This window comes from Bombina bombina, chromosome 6 (assembly GCF_027579735.1).
Source record: "Bombina bombina isolate aBomBom1 chromosome 6, aBomBom1.pri, whole genome shotgun sequence".
NCBI lineage: Eukaryota > Metazoa > Chordata > Amphibia > Anura > Bombinatoridae > Bombina > Bombina bombina.
The window spans coordinates 1,038,363,343-1,038,382,930 of NC_069504.1; the positions used below are offsets into that span (position 1 = coordinate 1,038,363,343).

The following is a 19,588-nucleotide window of genomic DNA, read 5'->3' on the forward strand; positions in this document are numbered from 1 at the left end:
GAAGCAAAGAGCACCACAGCAAAGCTGTTAAATATAACCTCCCTTCCCTCCAACCCCAGTCATTCAACCGAAGGAAAATCAGAGAAAGGAAGCAACACAAGGTGCAGAGGTGCCTGAGGTTTACAACACAAAAACCTGTCTAAATAAACAGGGAGGGCCATGGACTCACTGTGTCAAAAATAAATACATTTATCAGGTAAGCATAAATGTTGTTTTCTTTCTAATGACACTCGGCTAGATTTAGAGTTTGGCGTTAGCCGTGAAAACCAGCGTTAGAGGCTCCTAACGCTGGTTTTAGGCTGCCGCCGGTATTTGGAGTCAGTGATTAAAGGGTCTAACGCTCACTTTTCAGCCGCGACTTTTCCATACCGCAGATCCCCTTACGTCAATTGCGTATCCTATCTTTTCAATGGGATCTTTCTAACTCCGGTATTTAGAGTCGTTTCTGAAGTGAGCGTTAGAGCTCTAACGACAAAACTCCAGCCGCCTGAAAAAAGCAGGAGTTAAGAGCTTTCTGGGCTAACGCCGGTTCATAAAGCTCTTAACTACTGTACCCTAAAGTACACTAACACCCATAAACTACCTATGTACCCCTAAACCGAGGTCCCCCCACATCGCCGCCACTCGATTAAAATTTTTTAACCCCTAATCTGCCGACCGCCACCTACGTTATCCTTATGTACCCCTAATCTGCTGCCCCTAACCCCGCCGACCCCTGTATTATATTTATTAACCCCTAACCTGCCCCCCACAATGTCGCCGCCAGCTACTTACAATAATTAACCCCTAATCTGCCGACCGCAAAGCGCCGCCACCTACGTTATCCTTATGTACCCCTAATCTGCTGCCCCTAACACCGCTGACCCCTATATTATATTTATTAACCCCTAACCTGCCCCCCTCAACGTCGCCGACACCTGCCTACACTTATTAACCCCTAATCTGCCAAGCGGACCTGAGCGCTACTATAATAAAGTTATTAACCCCTAATCCGCCTCACTAACCCTATAATAAATAGTATTAACCCCTAATCTGCCCTCCCTAACATCGCCGACACCTACCTTCAATTATTAACCCCTAATCTGACGACCGGAGCTCACCGCTACTATAATAAATGGATTAACCCCTAAAGCTAAGTCTAACCCTAACACTAACACCCCCCTAACTTAAATATAATTTAAATCTAACGAAATTAATTAACTCTTATTAAATAAATTATTCCTATTTAAAGCTAAATACTTACCTGTAAAATACATCCTAATATAGCTACAATATAAATTATAATTATATTGTAGCTATTTTAGGATTAATATTTATTTTACAGGCAACTTTGTAATTATTTTAACCAGGTGCAATAGCTATTAAATAGTTAAGAACTATTTAATAGTTACCTAGTTAAAATAATAACAAATTTACCTGTAAAATAAATCCTAACCTAAGTTATAATTAAACCTAACACTACCCTATCAATAAATTAATTAAATAAACTACCTACAATTACCTACAATTAACCTAACACTACACTATCAATAAATAAATTAAATACAATTGCTAAAAATAACTACAATTACATAAACTAACTAAAGTACAAAAAATAAAAAAGAACTAAGTTACAAAAAATAAAAAAATATTTACCAACATTAGAAAAATATTACAACAATTTTAAACTAATTACACCTACTCTAAGCCCCCTAATAAAATAACAAAGACCCCCAAAATAAAAAATTCCCTACCCTATTCTAAATTAATAAATGTAAAAGCTCTTTTACCTTACCAGCCCTGAACAGGGCCCTTTGCGGGGCATGCCCCAAGAAAATCAGCTCTTTTGCCTGTAAAAAAAAACATACAATACCCCCCCCCAACATTACAACCCACCACCCACATACCCCTAATCTAACCCAAACCCCCCTTAAATAAAACTAACACTAAGCCCCTGAAGATCTTCCTACCTTGTCTTCACCATCCAGGTATCACCGATCCGTCCTGGCATCCGGTGCTGAAGAGGTCCAGAAGAGGCTCCAAAGTCTTCCTCCTATCCGGCAAGAAGAGGACATCCGGACCGGCAAACATCTTCTCCAAGCGGCATCTTCGATCTTCTTCCATCCGGTGCGGAGCGGGTCCATCTTGAAGCAGCCGACGCGGATCCATCCTCTTCTTCCGTTGTCTCCCGACGAATGATGGTTCCTTTAAGGGACGTCATCCAAGATGGCGTCCCTCGAATTCCGATTGGCTGATAGGATTCTATCAGCCAATCGGAATTAAGGTAGGAATATTCTGATTGGCTGATGGAATCAGCCAATCAGAATCAAGTTCAATCCTATTGGCTGATCCAATCAGCCAATCAGATTGACCTTGCATTCTATTGGCTGTTCCGATCAGCCAATAGAATGCGAGCTCAATCTGATTGGCTGATTGGATCAGCCAATCGGATTGAACTTGATTCTGATTGGCTGATTCCATCAGCCAATCAGAATATTCCTACCTTAATTCCGATTGGCTGATAGAATCCTATCAGCCAATCGGAATTCGAGGGACGCCATCTTGGATGACGTCCCTTAAAGGAACCGTCATTCATCGGGAGACAACGGAAGAAGAGGATGGATCCGCGTCGGCTGCTTCAAGATGGACCCGCTCCGCACCGGATGGAAGAAGATCGAAGATGCCGCTTGGAGAAGATGTTTGCCGGTCCGGATGTCCTCTTCTTGCCGGATAGGAGGAAGACTTTGGAGCCTCTTCTGGACCTCTTCAGCACCGGATGCCAGGACGGATCGGTGATACCTGGATGGTGAAGACAAGGTAGGAAGATCTTCAGGGGCTTAGTGTTAGGTTTATTTAAGGGGGGTTTGGGTTAGATTAGGGGTATGTGGGTGGTGGGTTGTAATGTTGGGGGGGGGGTATTGTATGTTTTTTTTTACAGGCAAAAGAGCTGATTTTCTTGGGGCATGCCCCGCAAAGGGCCCTGTTCAGGGCTGGTAAGGTAAAAGAGCTTTTACATTTATTAATTTAGAATAGGGTAGGGAATTTTTTATTTTGGGGGTCTTTGTTATTTTATTAGGGGGCTTAGAGTAGGTGTAATTAGTTTAAAATTGTTGTAATATTTTTCTAATGTTGGTAAATATTTTTTTATTTTTTGTAACTTAGTTCTTTTTTATTTTTTGTACTTTAGTTAGTTTATGTAATTGTAGTTATTTGTAGCAATTGTATTTAATTTATTTATTGATAGTGTAGTGTTAGGTTAATTGTAGGTAATTGTAGGTAGTTTATTTAATTAATTTATTGATAGGGTAGTGTTAGGTTTAATTATAACTTAGGTTAGGATTTATTTTACAGGTAAATTTGTTATTATTTTAACTAGGTAACTATTAAATAGTTCTTAACTATTTAATAGCTATTGTACCTGGTTAAAATAATTACAAAGTTGCCTGTAAAATAAATATTAATCCTAAAATAGCTACAATATAATTATAATTTATATTGTAGCTATATTAGGGTTTATTTTACAGGTAAGTATTTAGCTTTAAATAGGAATAATTTATTTAATAAGAGTTAATTAATTTCGTTAGATTTAAATTATATTTAAGTTAGGGGGGTGTTAGTGTTAGGGTTAGACTTAGCTTTAGGGGTTAATCCATTTATTATAGTAGCGGTGAGCTCCGGTCGTCAGATTAGGGGTTAATAATTGAAGGTAGGTGTTGGCGATGTTAGGGAGGGCAGATTAGGGGTTAATACTATTTATGATAGGGTTAGTGAGGCGGATTAGGGGTTAATTACTTTATTATAGTAGCGCTCAGGTCCGCTCGGCAGATTAGGGGTTAATAAGTGTAGGCAGGTGTCGGCGACGTTGAGGGGGCAGATTAGGGGTTAATAAATATAATATAGGGGTCGGCGGTGTTAGGGGCAGCAGATTAGGGGTACATAGGGATAATGTAAGTTGCGGCGGTTTACGGAGCGGAAGATTAGGGGTTAATAATATAATGCAGGGGATAGCGGGGGCGGCAGATTAGGGGTTAATAAGTGTAAGGTTAGGGGTGTTTAGACTCGGGGTACATGTTAGGGTGTTAGGTGCAGACGTAGGAAGTGTTTCCCCATAGGAAACAATGGGGCTGCGTTAGGAGCTGAACGCTGCTTTTTTGCAGGTGTTAGGTTTTTTTTCAGCTCAAACAGCCCCATTGTTTCCTATGGGAGAATCGTGCACGAGCACGTTTTTGAGGCTGGCCGCGTCCGTAAGCAACTCTGGTATCGAGAGTTGCATTTGCGGTAAAAATGCTCTACGCTCCTTTTTTGGAGCCTAACGCAGCATTTTTTGGAACTCTCGATACCAGAGTTAATTTTATGGTGCGGCCAGAAAAAAGCCAGCGGAGCGTTAACAGCCCTTCTACCGCCAAACTCCAAATCTAGGCCACTGTGAGTCCACGGATCATCTCTAATTACTATTGGGAATCATCAAGCTAGAGGACACAGATGATAAGGAAGGGAAAGACAGGGTACCTAAACAGAAGGCACCACTGCTTGAAGAACCTTTCTCCCAAAAGAAGCCTCAGCCGAGGCAAAAGTGTCAACTTTATAGAATTTTGAAAAAGTGTGTAGAGAGGACCAAGTTGCAGCCTTGCAAATCTGTTCCACCAAAGCTTCATTTTTGAATGCCCAGGAAGAGGAAACAGCCCTCATGGAATGAGCCGTGACCCTCTCAGGAGGCTGCTGTCCAGCAATTTCATAGGCCAAACGAATTATACTCTTCAATCACAAAGAAAGAGAAGTAGCCGTAGATTTCTGACCCTTGCGTTTCCCAGAGAAAACAACAAACAAAGCAGAAGACTGACGAAAATACTTAGTCGTCTGTAAATAGTATTTCAACGCACGCACCACATCTAGGTTGTGCAGCAGACGCTCTTTATGAGAAGAAAGGTTAGGGCACAAAGAAGGAACAACGATTTCTTGATTAATGTTGCTATCCGAAACCACTTTAGGGAGGAATCCTAACTGCTGCGGAATCTGTTAGCGCTCTACAAATACCTGATAATAATAATAATAATAATAATTAGTACGCAGAACTACCTTATATGAATGAAAAATAAGGTAAGGGAATCACACTGCAATGCTGAGAGCTCTGAGACTCTACGAGCAGAAGAAATTGCAACAAGCAGCAAAACATTCCAAGATAACATCTTAATATCTAAGGCATGCATAGGCTCAAACAGAGCCTGCTGAAGAACTTTAAGAACAAGGTTAAGACTCCAGGGAGGAGTAACAGGTTTGAACACAGGCTTGATTCTGACCAAGGCCTGACAGAAAGATTGCACATCTGGTACATAAGCCAGACGTTTATGCAACAAAATAGATAAGGCAGATATTTGACCCTTCAAGGTACTTGCAGATAAACCCTTCCCCAGACCTTCTTGGAGAAAGGACAAAATTCTAGGAATCCGAACTCTACTCCAAGAGTAGCTTTTGGATTCACACCAATACAGATATTTACGCCATATCTTATGGTAAATCTTCCTAGTTACAGGCTTACGAGCCTGAATCAAAGTCTCAATAACCGACTCTGAAAAACCACGCTTGGATAAAATTAAGTGTTCACTCTCCAAGCAGTCAACTTCAGAGAAACGGGATTTGGATGAAGGAAGGGCCCCTGAAGTAGAATGTCCTTCCTCAGTGGAAGTATCCAAGGTGGAAGAGAAGACATCTCCACTAGGTCTGCATACCAGATCCTGTGAGGCCACGCCGGTGCAATGAGGATCACTGACGTCTTCTCCTGTTTGATTCAAGCAATAACCCGTGGAAGGAGAGCGAACGGAGGAAATAGGTATGCTAGACTGAAATTCCAAGGAACCGCCAGAGCATCTATCAGTACAGCCTGAGGATCCCTTGACCTCGACCAGTACCTCGGGAGCTTGGCATTTTGTTGGGATGCCATGAGATCCAACTCCGGCAGTCTCCATTTGAGAATCAAGTTGGAAAACACCTCCGGATGAAGTTCCCACTCCCCCGGGTGAAAGGTCTGTCTGCTCAGAAAATCTGCTTCCCAATTGTCCACTCCTGGAATGTGGATCACAGATAGACAGCAGTTGTGGGTCTCTGCCCACTGAATAATCTTGGTTACCTCTGACATTGCCAAGGAACTCTGAGTTCCTCCCTGATGGTTGATGTAAGCCACTGAAGTAATGTTGTCCAACTGGAACCTGATAAACCGGGCTGAAGCTAACTGAGGCCAGGCCAGAAGAGCATTGAAGATTGCCCTCAACTCTAGAATGTTTATGGGGAGAACAGACTCCTCCCGAGTCCATGTTCCCTGAGCCTTTAGTGAGCCCCAGACTGCTCCCCATTCCAGCAGGCTGGCGTCTGTTGTCACAATCACCTAGGTAGGTCTGCAGAAGCAGGTTCCCTGGGAGAGATGTTCCTGAGACAACCACCAAGGAAGAGAATTTCTTGTTGCCTGATCCAGATGTAATTGCAGAGACAGATCCGCATAATCCCCGTTCCATTGCCTGAGCATGCATAACTGCAGAGGTCTGATGTAGAAACGGGCAAACGGAATGATGTCCATGGCAGCTACCATCAGACCGATCACCTCCATACATTGAGCCACTGACGGCCGAAGAGAGGACTGAACGGCCAGACAAGAGTCGAAGATCTTTGATTTTCTTACCTCTGTCAGAAATATTTTCTTTGATAGGGAATCTATTATGGTTCCCAAGAACACTACCCTTGTAGCTGGAATTAAGGAACTCTTTCCCAAATTCACCTTCCATCCATGAGAACGTAGAAAGGATAACAACATCTCTGTGTGGGAGTTCGCTTGTTGACGCATTGGTGCCTGAACCAGAATGTTGTCCAGATAAGGCGCCACTGCAATGCCCTGCAACCAGAGCCCAGCCAACAGGGATCCCAGGACCTTTGAAAAAAATCTGGGAGCTGTGGCAAGGCCGAATGGAAGAGCCACAAACTGGAAGTGTTTGTCTAGAAATGCGAACCTCAGAAACTTGTGATGATTCCTGTGGATGGGAACATGCAGGTACGCATCCTTTAAATCTACTGTTGTCATGAATTGACCCTCTTGAACCAAGGGAAGAATGGAACGAATAGTTTCCATCTTGAAGGACGGTACTCTGAGGAACTTGTTTAGACTTTTGAGGACTAAAATTGGTCTGAAAGTTACCTCTTTTTTGGGAACCACAAACAGATTGGAGTAAAATCCCAGACCCTGTTCCTGCATTGGAACAGGAACTATCATTCCCAGGTCGGAAAGGTCTCGGACACAGTGTAAGAATGCCTCTCTTTTTATCTGGTCTACAGATTATCTTGAGAGCAGAAACCTGCTCCTGGGAGGAAAGGTCTTGAACTCTAGTTTGTATCCCTGGGACACGATGTCCACCACCCAGGGATCCAGGACATCCCGAACCCAGGCCTGAGCGAAGAAGGAGCAGTCCCGGATCGGGGGCAGGCCCTTCATGCTGACTTTGAGCCATTAACAGGCTTCTTAGATTGCTTCCCCTTGTTCCAAGACTAGTTGGTCCTCTAGGAAGGTTTGGACTGATCTTGCTTGGCAGAGGGAGAGGAAGGTTTACCTTTGAAGTTTCAAAAGGAACGAAAATTACTCTGACGTCCCTTCTGTTTATTCCTCTTATCCTAAGGGAGGAAATGACCCTTTCCTCACGTAATGTCGGAAATAATTTCAGCCAAGCCCGGCCCAATCAAGGTCTTACCCTTGTAGGGAATCGCCAAAAGCTTAGACTTAGACAAAACATCCGCAGACCAGGATTTCAACCATAAGGCTTGCGGGCCAGAACAGCAAAACCCAAAATCTTTGCTCCCAGCTTAATAACCTGTAGGGAAGCATCCGTAATAGGAAACATCTTCTTAAAAATTGGGGATGGAGAAAAAGGGATACCAGGTCTCTCCCATTCCCTAGCAATAATCTCTGGTACAGGGAAAACCTCCACCATGGAAGGTACATCAAAATACTTGTTTAATTTACTAGACTTCTTAGGATTGACTACGACAGTAGTGTCAAAGTCGTCCAAGGTAGCCAAAACCTCCTTGAGTAACAAATGGAGGTGTTCCAGCTTAAATCTGAATGATACCACTTCAGCATCAAAAGAATGAATTACACTGTCTGAGTCTGAGATTTCCCCCTCAGATGCCACCAAAATATCTTCCTGCTCAGATTTCTGGGAAGGAACATTCGGAATAGCCATGACTGTGTCAGAAACCTTACTCACTGAATCTTTAGATTTCCTCTTGCACTTTCCCTGCAGCATGGGAAAGGCAGACAGCGCATCAGTTACTGCAGAAGACATAAGAGTAGCGATGTCTTGCAACGAAACTCCAAACGGAGTTTGAGAGGAAGCGCAGGGCACTGCATGTGTACGATAAAGTTTGGGACATTTGAGGAGAAAGCTGTGGCATATCTTGAACATTTTCAGGAGACCCCTGAACACCATCCGCCTTAGACAATGTTTGCTCAGAATTAAAAAGTCTATCCCTGTAATTCAATGTTCTCTCAATACATGAGGAACAGAAAGGGATTGGTGGTTCTACATTAGCATCAAAACATAAAGAACAAGAAACATTCTGCAGGGCCTCTTGGTCCATCTTTACCCAAGAATTAAACAAATGAAAAAACAGAATTTATGCTTACCTGATAAATTACTTTCTCCAACGGTGTGTCCGGTCCACGGCGTCATCCATAACTTGTGGGAATATTCTCCTCCCCAACAGGAAATGGCAAAGAGCACAGCAAAAGCTGTCCATATAGTCCCTCCCAGGCTCCGCCACCCCCAGTCATTCGACCGACAGACAGGAGAAAAAAAGGAGAAACTATAGGGTGCCGTGGTGACTGTAGTTAAAGAAAGAAATTTATCAAACCTGATTAAAAAACCAGGGCGGGCCGTGGACCGGACACACCGTTGGAGAAAGTAATTTATCAGGTAAGCATAAATTCTGTTTTCTCCAACATTGGTGTGTCCGGTCCACGGCGTCATCCATAACTTGTGGGAACCAATACCAAAGCTCTAGGACACGGATGAAGGGAGGGAGCAAATCAGGTTACCTAAACAGAAGGCACCACGGCTTGCAAAACCTTTCTCCCAAAAATAGCCTCCGAAGAAGCAAAAGTATCAAATTTGTAGAATTTGGCAAAAGTGTGCAGAGAAGACCAAGTCGCTGCCTTACATATCTGATCAACAGAAGCCTCGTTCTTGAAGGCCCAAGTGGAAGCCACAGCCCTAGTAGAGTGAGCTGTGATTCGTTCGGGAGGCTGCCGTCCGGCAGTCTCGTAAGCCAATCGGATGATGCTTTTCAGCCAAAAGGAAAGAGAGGTAGCAGTAGCTTTTTGACTTCTCCTCTTGCCAGAATAAACGACAAACAGAGAAGACGTTTGTCTGAAATCCTTTGTTGCTTCTAAATAGAACTTTAAAGCACGGACTACATCTAAATTGTGTAACAAACTTTCCTTCTTTGAAACTGGATTCGGGCACAAAGAAGGCACAACTATTTCCTGGTTAATATTTTTGTTGGAAACAACTTTTGGAAGGAAACCAGGTTTAGTACGCAAAACAACCTTATCTGAATGGAACACCAGATAGGGCGGATTACACTGCAGAGCAGATAATTCAGAAACTCTTCTAGCAGAAGAAATAGCAACCAAAAACAGAACTTTCCAAGATAACAACTTGATATCTATGGAATGTAAGGGTTCAAACGGAACCCCTTGAAGAACTGAAAGAACTAAATTTAGACTCCAGTGAGGAGTCAAAGGTCTGTAAACAGGCTTGATCCTTACCAAAGCCTGAACAAAAGCTTGAACATCTGGCACAGCCGCCAGTCGTTTGTGTAACAAGACAGATAAAGCAGAAATCTGTCCTTTTAGAGAACTCGCTGACAATCCCTTATCCAAACCTTCTTGGAGAAAGGAAAGGATCCTAGGAATTTTAATCTTACTCCATGAGAATCCCTTGGATTCACACCAACAGATATATCTTTTCCATATTTTATGGTAAATCTTTCTAGTCACAGGTTTTCTGGCTTGTACCAGAGTATCTATCACAGAATCCGAAAACCCACGCTTAGATAAAATCAAGCGTTCAATTTCCAAGCAGTCAGCTGGAGAGAAACTAGATTTGGATGTTCGAATGGACCTTGTACTAGAAGATCCTGTCTCAAAGGTAGCTTCCATGGTGGAGCCGATGACATATTCACCAGGTCTGCATACCAAGTCCTGCGTGGCCACGCAGGAGCTATCAAAATCACCGAGGCCTTCTCATGTTTGATCCTGGCTACCAGCCTGGGAATGAGAGGGAACGGTGGAAACGCATAAGCTAGGTTGAAGGCCCAAGGCGCCACCAATGCATCCACTAGAGTCGCCTTGGGATCCCTGGATCTGGACCCATAGCAAGGAACCTTGAAGTTCTGACGAGACGCCATCAGATCCATGTCTGGAATGCCCCATAATTGGGTCAACTGGGCAAACACCTCCGGGTGGAGTTCCCACTCCCCCGGATGGAAAGTCTGACGACTCAGATAATCCGCCTCCCAGTTGTCTACTCCTGGGATGTGGATCGCAGATAGGTGGCAGGAGTGATCCTCCGCCCATTTGATGATTTTGGTCACCTCTCTCATCGCCAGAGAACTCCTTGTTCCCCCCTGATGGTTGATGTAAGCAACAGTCGTCATGTTGTCTGATTGGAATCTTATGAATCTGGCCTTTGCTAGTTGAGGCCAAGCCCGGAGAGCATTGAATATCACTCTCAGTTCCAGAATGTTTATCGGGAGAAGAGACTCTTCCCGGGACCATAGACCCTGAGCTTTCAGGGAATCCCAGACCGCGCCCCAGCCTAATAGACTGGCGTCGGTCGTGACGATGACCCACTCTGGTCTGCGGAAGCTCATTCCCTGGGACAGGTGATCCTGGGTCAGCCACCAACGGAGTGAGTCTCTGGTCTTCTGATCTACTTGAATCATTGGAGACAAGTCTGTATAGTCCCCATTCCACTGTTTGAGCATGCACAGTTGTAATGGTCTTAGATGAATTCGCGCAAAAGGAACTATGTCCATTGCTGCAACCATCAACCCTACTACTTCCATGCACTGAGCTATGGAAGGCCGTAGAACAGAGTGAAGAACTTGACAAGCGTTTAGAAGCTTTGACTTTCTGACATCTGTCAGGAAAATCTTCATTTCTAAAGAATCTATTATTGTCCCCAAGAAAGGGACTCTTGTCGACGGAGACAGGGAACTTTTTTCTATGTTCACCTTCCACCAGTGAGATCTGAGAAAGGCTAGAACAATGTCTGTGTGAGCCTTTGCTCTTGAAAGAGACGACGCTTGAATTAGGATGTCGTCCAAGTAAGGTGCCACTGAAATGCCCCTTGGTCTTAGAACCGCTAGAAGGGACCCGAGCACCTTTGTGAAAATCCTTGGAGCAGTGGCTAGTCCGAATGGGAGAGCCACGAACTGGTAATGTTTGTCCAGAAAGGCGAACCTTAGGAACTGATGATGATCTTTGTGGATAGGAATATGTAGATACGCATCCTTTAGATCCACGGTAGTCATAAATTGACCCTCCTGGATTGTAGGTAAAATCGTTCGAATAGTTTCCATTTTGAACGATGGCCCTCTGAGAAATTTGTTTAGAATTTTTAAATACAGAATTGGCCTGAAAGTTCCCTCTTTTTTGGGAACTACAAACAGATTTGAGTAAAACCCCAGACCTTGTTCCACAGTTGGAACTGGGTGTATCACTCCCATTTTTAACAGGTTTTCTACACAATGTAAGAATGCCTGTCTCTTTATTTGGTTTGAAGATAAGCGAGACATGTGGAACCTTCCCCTTGGGGGTAGTTCCTTGAATTCTAGAAGATAACCCTGAGAGACTATTTCTAGTGCCCAGGGATTCTGAACATCTCTTGCCCAAGCCTGAGCAAAGAGAGAGAGTCTGCCCCCTACTAGATCCGGTCCCGGATCGGGGGCTACCCCTTCATGCTGTTTTGGTAGCAGCAGCAGGTTTCTTGGCCTGCTTACCCTTGTTCCAGCCTTGCATCGGTTTCCAAGCTGGTTTAGTCTGGGAAGCATTACCCTCTTGTCTAGAGGCTGCAGAGTTGGAGACCGGTCCGTTCCTGAAATTGCGAAAGGAACGAAAATTGGACTTATTCTTAGCCTTGAAAGGCCTATCTTGTGGGAGGGCATGGCCCTTACCCCCAGTGATGTCTGAAATAATCTCTTTCAATTCTGGCCCAAAGAGGGTCTTACCTTTGAAAGGGATATTAAGCAATTTTGTCTTGGAAGATACATCCGCTGACCAAGACTTTAGCCAGAGCGCTCTGCGCGCCACAATTGCAAACCCTGAATTTTTCGCCGCTAATCTCACTAACTGCAAAGCGGCATCTAAAATAAAGGAATTAGCTAACTTAAGTGCGTGAATTCTGTCCATAACTTCCTCATACGGAGTCTCTCTACTGAGCGATTTTTCTAGTTCTTCGAACCAGAACCACGCTGCTGTAGTGACAGGAATAATACACGAAATAGGTTGAAGGAGGTAACCTTGCTGTACAAAAATCTTTTTAAGCAAACCCTCCAATTTTTTATCCATAGGATCTTTGAAAGCACAATTGTCCTCAATAGGAATGGTCGTGCGTTTGGCTAGTGTAGAAACCGCCCCCTCGACCTTAGGAACTGTTTGCCATAAGTCCTTTCTGGGGTCGACCATGGGAAATAATTTCTTAAATATAGGAGGAGGGACAAAAGGTATGCCTGGATTCTCCCACTACTTATTCACTATGTCCGCCACCCGCTTGGGTATTGGAAAAGCGTCGGGGTGCACCGGGACCTCTAGGAACTTGTCCATCTTGCACAATTTTTCTGGGATGACCAGATTGTCACAATCATCCAGAGTAGATAGCACCTCCTTAAGCAGTGCGCGGAGATGCTCTAATTTAAATTTAAATGTCACAACATCAGGTTCTGCCTGCTGAGAAATTCTTCCTGAATCAGAAATTTCCCCATCTGACAAAACCTCCCTCATTGCCACTTCAGATTGGTGTGAGGGTATGACAGAAAAATTATCATCAGCGCCTCCCTGCTCTACAGTGTTTAAAACAGAGCAATCACGCTTTCTCTGAAATGCAGGCATTTTGGATAAAATATTTGCTATGGAGTTATCCATTACTGCCGTCAATTGTTGCATAGTAACAAGCATTGGCGCGCTAGAAGTACTAGGGGTCTCCTGCGTGGGCAAAACTGGTGTAGACACAGAAGGAGATGATGTAGAACTATGTCTACTCCCTTCATCTGAGGAATCATCTTGGGCAACTTTACTATCTGTGACAGTACTGTCCTTACTTTGTTTGGACGCTATGGCACAATTATCACACATTTTAGAAGGGGGAGACACATTGGCTTCCATACATACAGAACATGATCTAACTGAAGGCACAGACATGTTAAACAGGCTTAAACTTGTTTTAAAACAAAACCGTTACTGTCTCTTTAAATTTTAAACAGGGCACACTTTATTACTGAATATGTGAAAAACTATGAAGGAATTATTCAATCTTAACCAAAGTGTCTTAAAGCATTCAAAGCATTGCACCCCAAATTTCAGGCTGTTAACCCTTAAAATGTGGAAACCGGAGCCGTTTACAATTTTAACCCCCTTACAGTCCCAGCCCCAGCCTTTGCTGCGACTTCACCAAACCCAGGGGAGTATACGATACCAAATGAAGCCTTCTAGGAACCTTTTCAATGAATTCCAGACCCACACACATGCAGCTGCATGTACTGATCTCAAAAGTAACTGCGCAGTAATGGCGCGAAAATCAGGCTCTACCTACTACAGAGAAAGGCCCTTCCTGACTGGGAAGGTGTCTAAACAAGTGCCTGACGTAAAAAACGTTCCCCAAAGTTATAAAAGTGTGAAAATCAACTTCAAACTGTATAAAATACCTAAATAAAGCAATTGATTTAGCCCATAAAAGTGTCTACCAGTTTATAGCCCATATTAAGCCCTTTATTCTGTTTGAGACTAAGAAAATGGCTTACCGATCCCCATGAGGGGAAAAATGACAGCCTTCCAGCATTACACAGTCTGGTTAGAAAAATGGCTAGTCATACCTTAAGCAGAAAAGTCTGCAAACTGTTCCCCCCAACTGAAGTTCTCTCAGCTCAACAGTCCTGTGTGGGAACAGCAATCGATTTTAGTTACTGCTGCTAAAATCATACTCCTCTCATAAACAGAACTCTTCATCTCTTTCTGTTTCAGAGTAAATAGTACCTACCAGCACTATTTTAAAATAACACCACATACTCTTCACCATCTCCGTGGAGATGCTACTTGTTCAGAGCGGCAAAGAGAATGACTGGGGGGCGGAGCCTGGGAGGGACTATATGGACAGCTTTTGCTGTGCTCTTTGCCATTTCCTGTTGGGGAGGAGAATATTCCCACAAGTTATGGATGACGCCGTGGACCGGACACACCAATGTTGGAGAAATAAGATACTTTTATTTGTCTTTTAAATTATTTCACAAAAAATGCTACTGTCCCTTTAAATTTTAAAACGACAATTTTTTTATCTTGCAAAAAATAAACGTATGTCTTAGAGCACCCCAGACAGCCTCTACACCTCAGCCAGCCCTGCTGAGGTGCCTACCTGTCCTGCTGACTGCCGGAGATAATATTGTTATATATATCCGGACTCAACTCAGAGCTGCTCCACTTGGTATCTGGAGACCGCTAAAACAGAAAAGTGGAACCGAAACAAGGAAGGACACATCTGACACTCCGGAAATGAGTAAGAAGGAAAAAGCGCTCAAAGTTTTTGCCGCTTCAAAACAGCCCCGCCCATCGTGGGCGTCACAACCTGAACCTCCGGCATTAATCTTCACTCTGAAGGTAAAGCCGCCGGGAGTAACACAAACATAACCACCCAGACCGGAATAATAAAAATGAACTGATTTTATAGTCCCTGCTCCTCTTGTCCCCAGTGCCTGCACAAACTGCCTCCCATTTTCCTATGACCTTACAATAGGGTTAATGAGTCTGATGTCCCAACAGAATTAACTGTTAAAGTGCTAATATTTTTCTGTATACTCCATAGAAAAATAAAATTAGCACTTACCTCTATGTAATCTGCCTGGCAGCAGTGCAGCTCACTAGCTTTGAGAGGCATCCTCCCTCACATGGACCTGTGGAAAAAGGAAAAGACAGTGATCTCACTCAGGCTTTCAAGTTAGGGCAGCAATAACTATTTGGGAGGTGCAGTGATGATTATACCCACAAGTTCCCAATTACTTAAAAGCCACCACTGCTCTACTGAAGAGACTGACATGGGCTACGGCTAAACCCCAAGAAAAAGCAGAATAAACTTACACTGCTGAAAAATAATAAAATCTTGATTGAAGAATCTTTTTCCAGACACCTAAACTTTACCACCTCCTTGCTCTTAACGTAGGCAAAGAGAATGACTGGGGTTGGAGGGAAGGGAGGTGATATTTAACAGCTTTGCTGTGGTGCTCTTTGCCTCCTCCTGCTGGCCAGAAGTGATAATCCCAATAGTAATTAGAGATGATCCGTAGACTCACCGTGTCATTAGAAAGAAATGTGCCCCAATTACCCCCAAAATAAAGTGGACAGTTATTTTATATAAATACAAAATATTTTGACCATTTTTATTGGGATGTGGGCTGTTTGAAAAAAACTGCACTGAAAAGTGCCTTTACATAGAGGTGAATGGGGACTGTATTTTCACTGTAAATATATATAAATATGCTTATATACATATATATTTTAATTTGCTGCACAACGCTGTGCGAATGACTACATGCGCCAAGCTAGGTGCCTTGCTTTGTCTCACGTCATGAGAACGAAGCTCCCATTGGAGTCTATGGAAGCGCACTCTCATGAACGCAAGGCTTCCAGGCAAAACGAACATGAGGATACGTTTGCATTGCGCCTAACTTCTAATACCAGCGCACATTTATGTGCGCTGGTATTACTGAGTGAATCACAAATAGCGTGCTAGCAAAAGCACAATTTTGCACTCCACTTGTAATCTAGGCCAAAAATAAGTTAACCAATTCATGTTTTGGTAGTGTCTTTGGTAAAGAAAGGGTGGATTTTAGAGATGTTTTGTAGGTGTGCATGGCAGCATTTGGTAAGTGCTTGTATATGTGAAGTAAATGGAAGTTAAGTGTGATGTAAAGACAGGGGAGTTGAGTTGATGTTTTTAGTACAGAATCTCCTAGAGTAAGTGAAATGTCAGGTGTGGGTTTCTTTTAGAGGGGAGAATAAGAAGTTCAGTTTTTGATAAATCGAGTTGGAGGTACTGTGAAGACATACAGGAAGAAATTGCAGAAAGACAGTTGATGACCTGGTTGAGTAAACAGGGACAGAATAAACAAGAGGAAAGATAGATTTAGGTAACATCAGCATAGAAGTGGTATCCATTCATAATCATTCTACATATGTTCTCCATCTGCATGCTGCAAGTATTGTGGCAAACAGCCAAAACAGCGGAACACACAGAAAATCTATTTATTTATGATTTATGACAATGATTCTTCACACACCCTTCAACAACAATTATATATAACTGTAGCATAAAACAGTTATTTCCTATTATTTCATAGATAAAATATTGTTTTCCCTGAAACCTGACTAAATGATGAATTACGAACTTTCACAAGGTCTCCATGTAAAGCTACAATCATTTGTATGGATTTCTGTAAGTACACAGGCTTCACACGGTTTTCATGAGTAGCGCTGAGTTTTCTATTGGTGTACAATATGTGCCAATACATGCGAATTACAGGTCACAGTTATTTGTTGTATTTATTTCTGAATAAGCATGACAATATGCATATGGTTTTCTTCTATTCAGCAACCATCCTTTCTGTAAAGATGTGCTGCCGCTAATTACTCCTAAACCTATTTTGTACCATGCAACATGAGCTCATGAACTCTTCTTCTGATGTTGCTTGGTTTGTGAAAAAAATACTTTCAGCTTCAAATTTACTAAGTCCCTTGAAATACAAGTTTTATAAAGGTTTCTACCATATAAACTCTCTCCCTTCTCTCCTTTACTGCATGATTAAAACACTGTAATATTTCGTTTTTCCATACAATGAGTATTTTTTAGGACACCAATATCTGGCTCTGGACTTATTTATTAGTTATGACTATTACTAAAATTATCTAATATTAACAATCTCCTTTATCAAACAGTAAATTATGGTGAGGCTCACTGACTGTAATACATTGTGAATGTGCATTTTGGTGGCTGAAATCACTAGAGAATAGTGAAGCTATGTGCAGACAAGGTGAGGATAGGAAACAATAAGTGGTTAAAGGGCTACTAAACTAAAAATCTTTCATGATTCAGATAGAGCAATTTTAAGCAACTTTCTAATTTACTCCTATTATCAATTTTTCTATGTTCTCTAGGTATCTTTATTTAAAAAAGCAGTTATGTAAAACTTAGGAGCCAGCCCATTTTTTTGGTTCAGAAACTGGGTTATGCTTGCTTATTGGTTTGCTAAATGTAGCCACCAATAAGCAAGTGCTATCCAGGATGCTGAACCTAAAATGGGCCGGCTTCGAAGCTTTACATTCCTGCTTTTTAAATAAAGATACCAAGAGAACGAAGAAAATTTGATAATAGGAGTAAATTAGAAAATTGCACGCTCTTTCTGAATCATGAAAGGAAAAAAGTTTGGGTTCAGTATCCCTTTAAAGAGACATGAAACCCAAAATTTTTCTTTCATGATGCCAGCAGAACATGTGATTTTTGCTTCATTCTCTTGGTATACTTAGTTGAAAGGCATATCTAGGTAGGCTCAGGAGCAGCAATGCATTACTGGGAGCTAGCTGCTGATTGGTGGCTGCAAAAAAATGCCTGTTTTCATTGGTCAAAAGATTTCTTCAGATAGCTCCCATTAGTACAAAAAAAATTAAGCAACTTGGATAAAATAAGTCAATTGGAAAGTTGTTTAAAATCACACTTTATTTGAATCATTAAAAATAAGAAAAAAATGTCCCTTTAAGAATCAGTGTCATGGAAATACATTGGGGGCATGAGCAGATAACAGAGGGAGACACTGACACACATTTACATAAAAGCAATGTATTTTCCTACCGTCATGTTTGGAGACCAGGTAATAGGTGTATCCTTCTGGCTGTAATATGTCTGTGTGTAATTCAGTGACACAAGCAGTCTGTAAATGGGACACATGTAAACACAAGATTAATTAATGCTGGTATATGATATTTTAGAATTCTATGTTAAAGGGACATTCTGATGCAAACATTAATATGTTCTAAACTGTTAGCACAGATCAATTTTGCATTATTCACCTTAGCTAAGAATCCAACAGGGAGCCACAAACACTAAAGCACAAAAGAACTAATCAGAAACAGCATTTGCACATAGCTGCTCTTCACTGGGGATTTTCTGTACTGCTTGAGGTTCCTCAGTAGAACTTTACCTATGTGTTTAAACTTTTTAACGGTTAAACACATAAGTTAGCTTATTTAAGTAAAGTAATTAATGTTATTGTTGCATTAGAATGTCCCTCTAAGGGGCATGAGATAGCCAAAAGATAAAAAAATTATCATAGATATATTGTATATAAAATTCACACTGGGCAAGATTACAAGTAGCGAGTTATGAGTTTTCCGAGTGCGATGTGGTCTTTTTGCAATCAATTTCCATTGCACAGGTATTACAAGTCTTGAAAATTTGCGATTGCGCGCACGTATTCACCTTTTACGCGATAATCCTTTCCGCGCATTCACAAAACACTTCAAAAATACATTACAAGGTACAGTTACACTCATATTAACACTGTCTAATAAAAATTATTAAATAAAATATTGCACACAAAAGTTATAAGGGATCAAAGATACAAGATCTAGGGTGTTAGAAAAAAAAAGCTGACGCAGGGATATTACATTGACATACATACACATACATAGAGAAACATGGATTTATATGTATAGAGATATGTTTAACTATGGAGATAATGAAAATATTTCACATTACAATCTTATACACATTAAACAATATCTGAGATGTATTTTCAAAGAGATATTCACATATAGATCTCGAGATATCTAGACATATATTTATATACATATCTCGCTATAAAAAAATTATGCTTACCTGATACTTTCATTTCCATCTGTGGGAGGAGAGTCCACTGCTTTATTCATTACTTGTGGGAATTAAGAACATGCCCACCAGGAGGAGGCAAAGACACCCCAGCCAAGGGCTTAAATACCTCCCCCACTCCCCTCATCCCCCAGTCATTCTGCCAAGGGAACAAGGAACAGTAGGAGAAATATCAGGGTGTAAATGGTGCCAGAAGAATACAAATACATTTAGGTCCGCCCATCGGAGAAATGGGCGGGAGCAGTGGACTCTCCTCCCACAGATGGAAATGAAATTATCAGGTAAATATAATTTATGTTTTCCATCTTAATAGGAGGAGAGTCCACTGCTTCACTCATTACTTGTGGGAACAAATACCCAAGCTCTAGAGGACACTGAATGAAAAAAACAGGAGGGAAAAAGGAGGCAGACCCTAAACTGAGGGC

General features: G+C 42.0%; 1 protein-coding gene across 3 annotated transcripts in view; it reads right to left on the reverse strand.

The window, feature by feature from the left end:
- ADAM19 (ADAM metallopeptidase domain 19) overlaps nt 1-19,588 on the reverse strand; it is a 329,717-nt gene that overhangs the window by 199,607 nt on the left and 110,522 nt on the right. For all 3 annotated transcript variants that reach the window (XM_053718789.1, XM_053718788.1, XM_053718787.1), the window contains exon 4: nt 18,129-18,207. In XM_053718789.1, the coding sequence (XP_053574764.1) occupies nt 18,129-18,207 (79 nt within the window). The remainder of the gene's footprint in view (nt 1-18,128; nt 18,208-19,588) is intronic.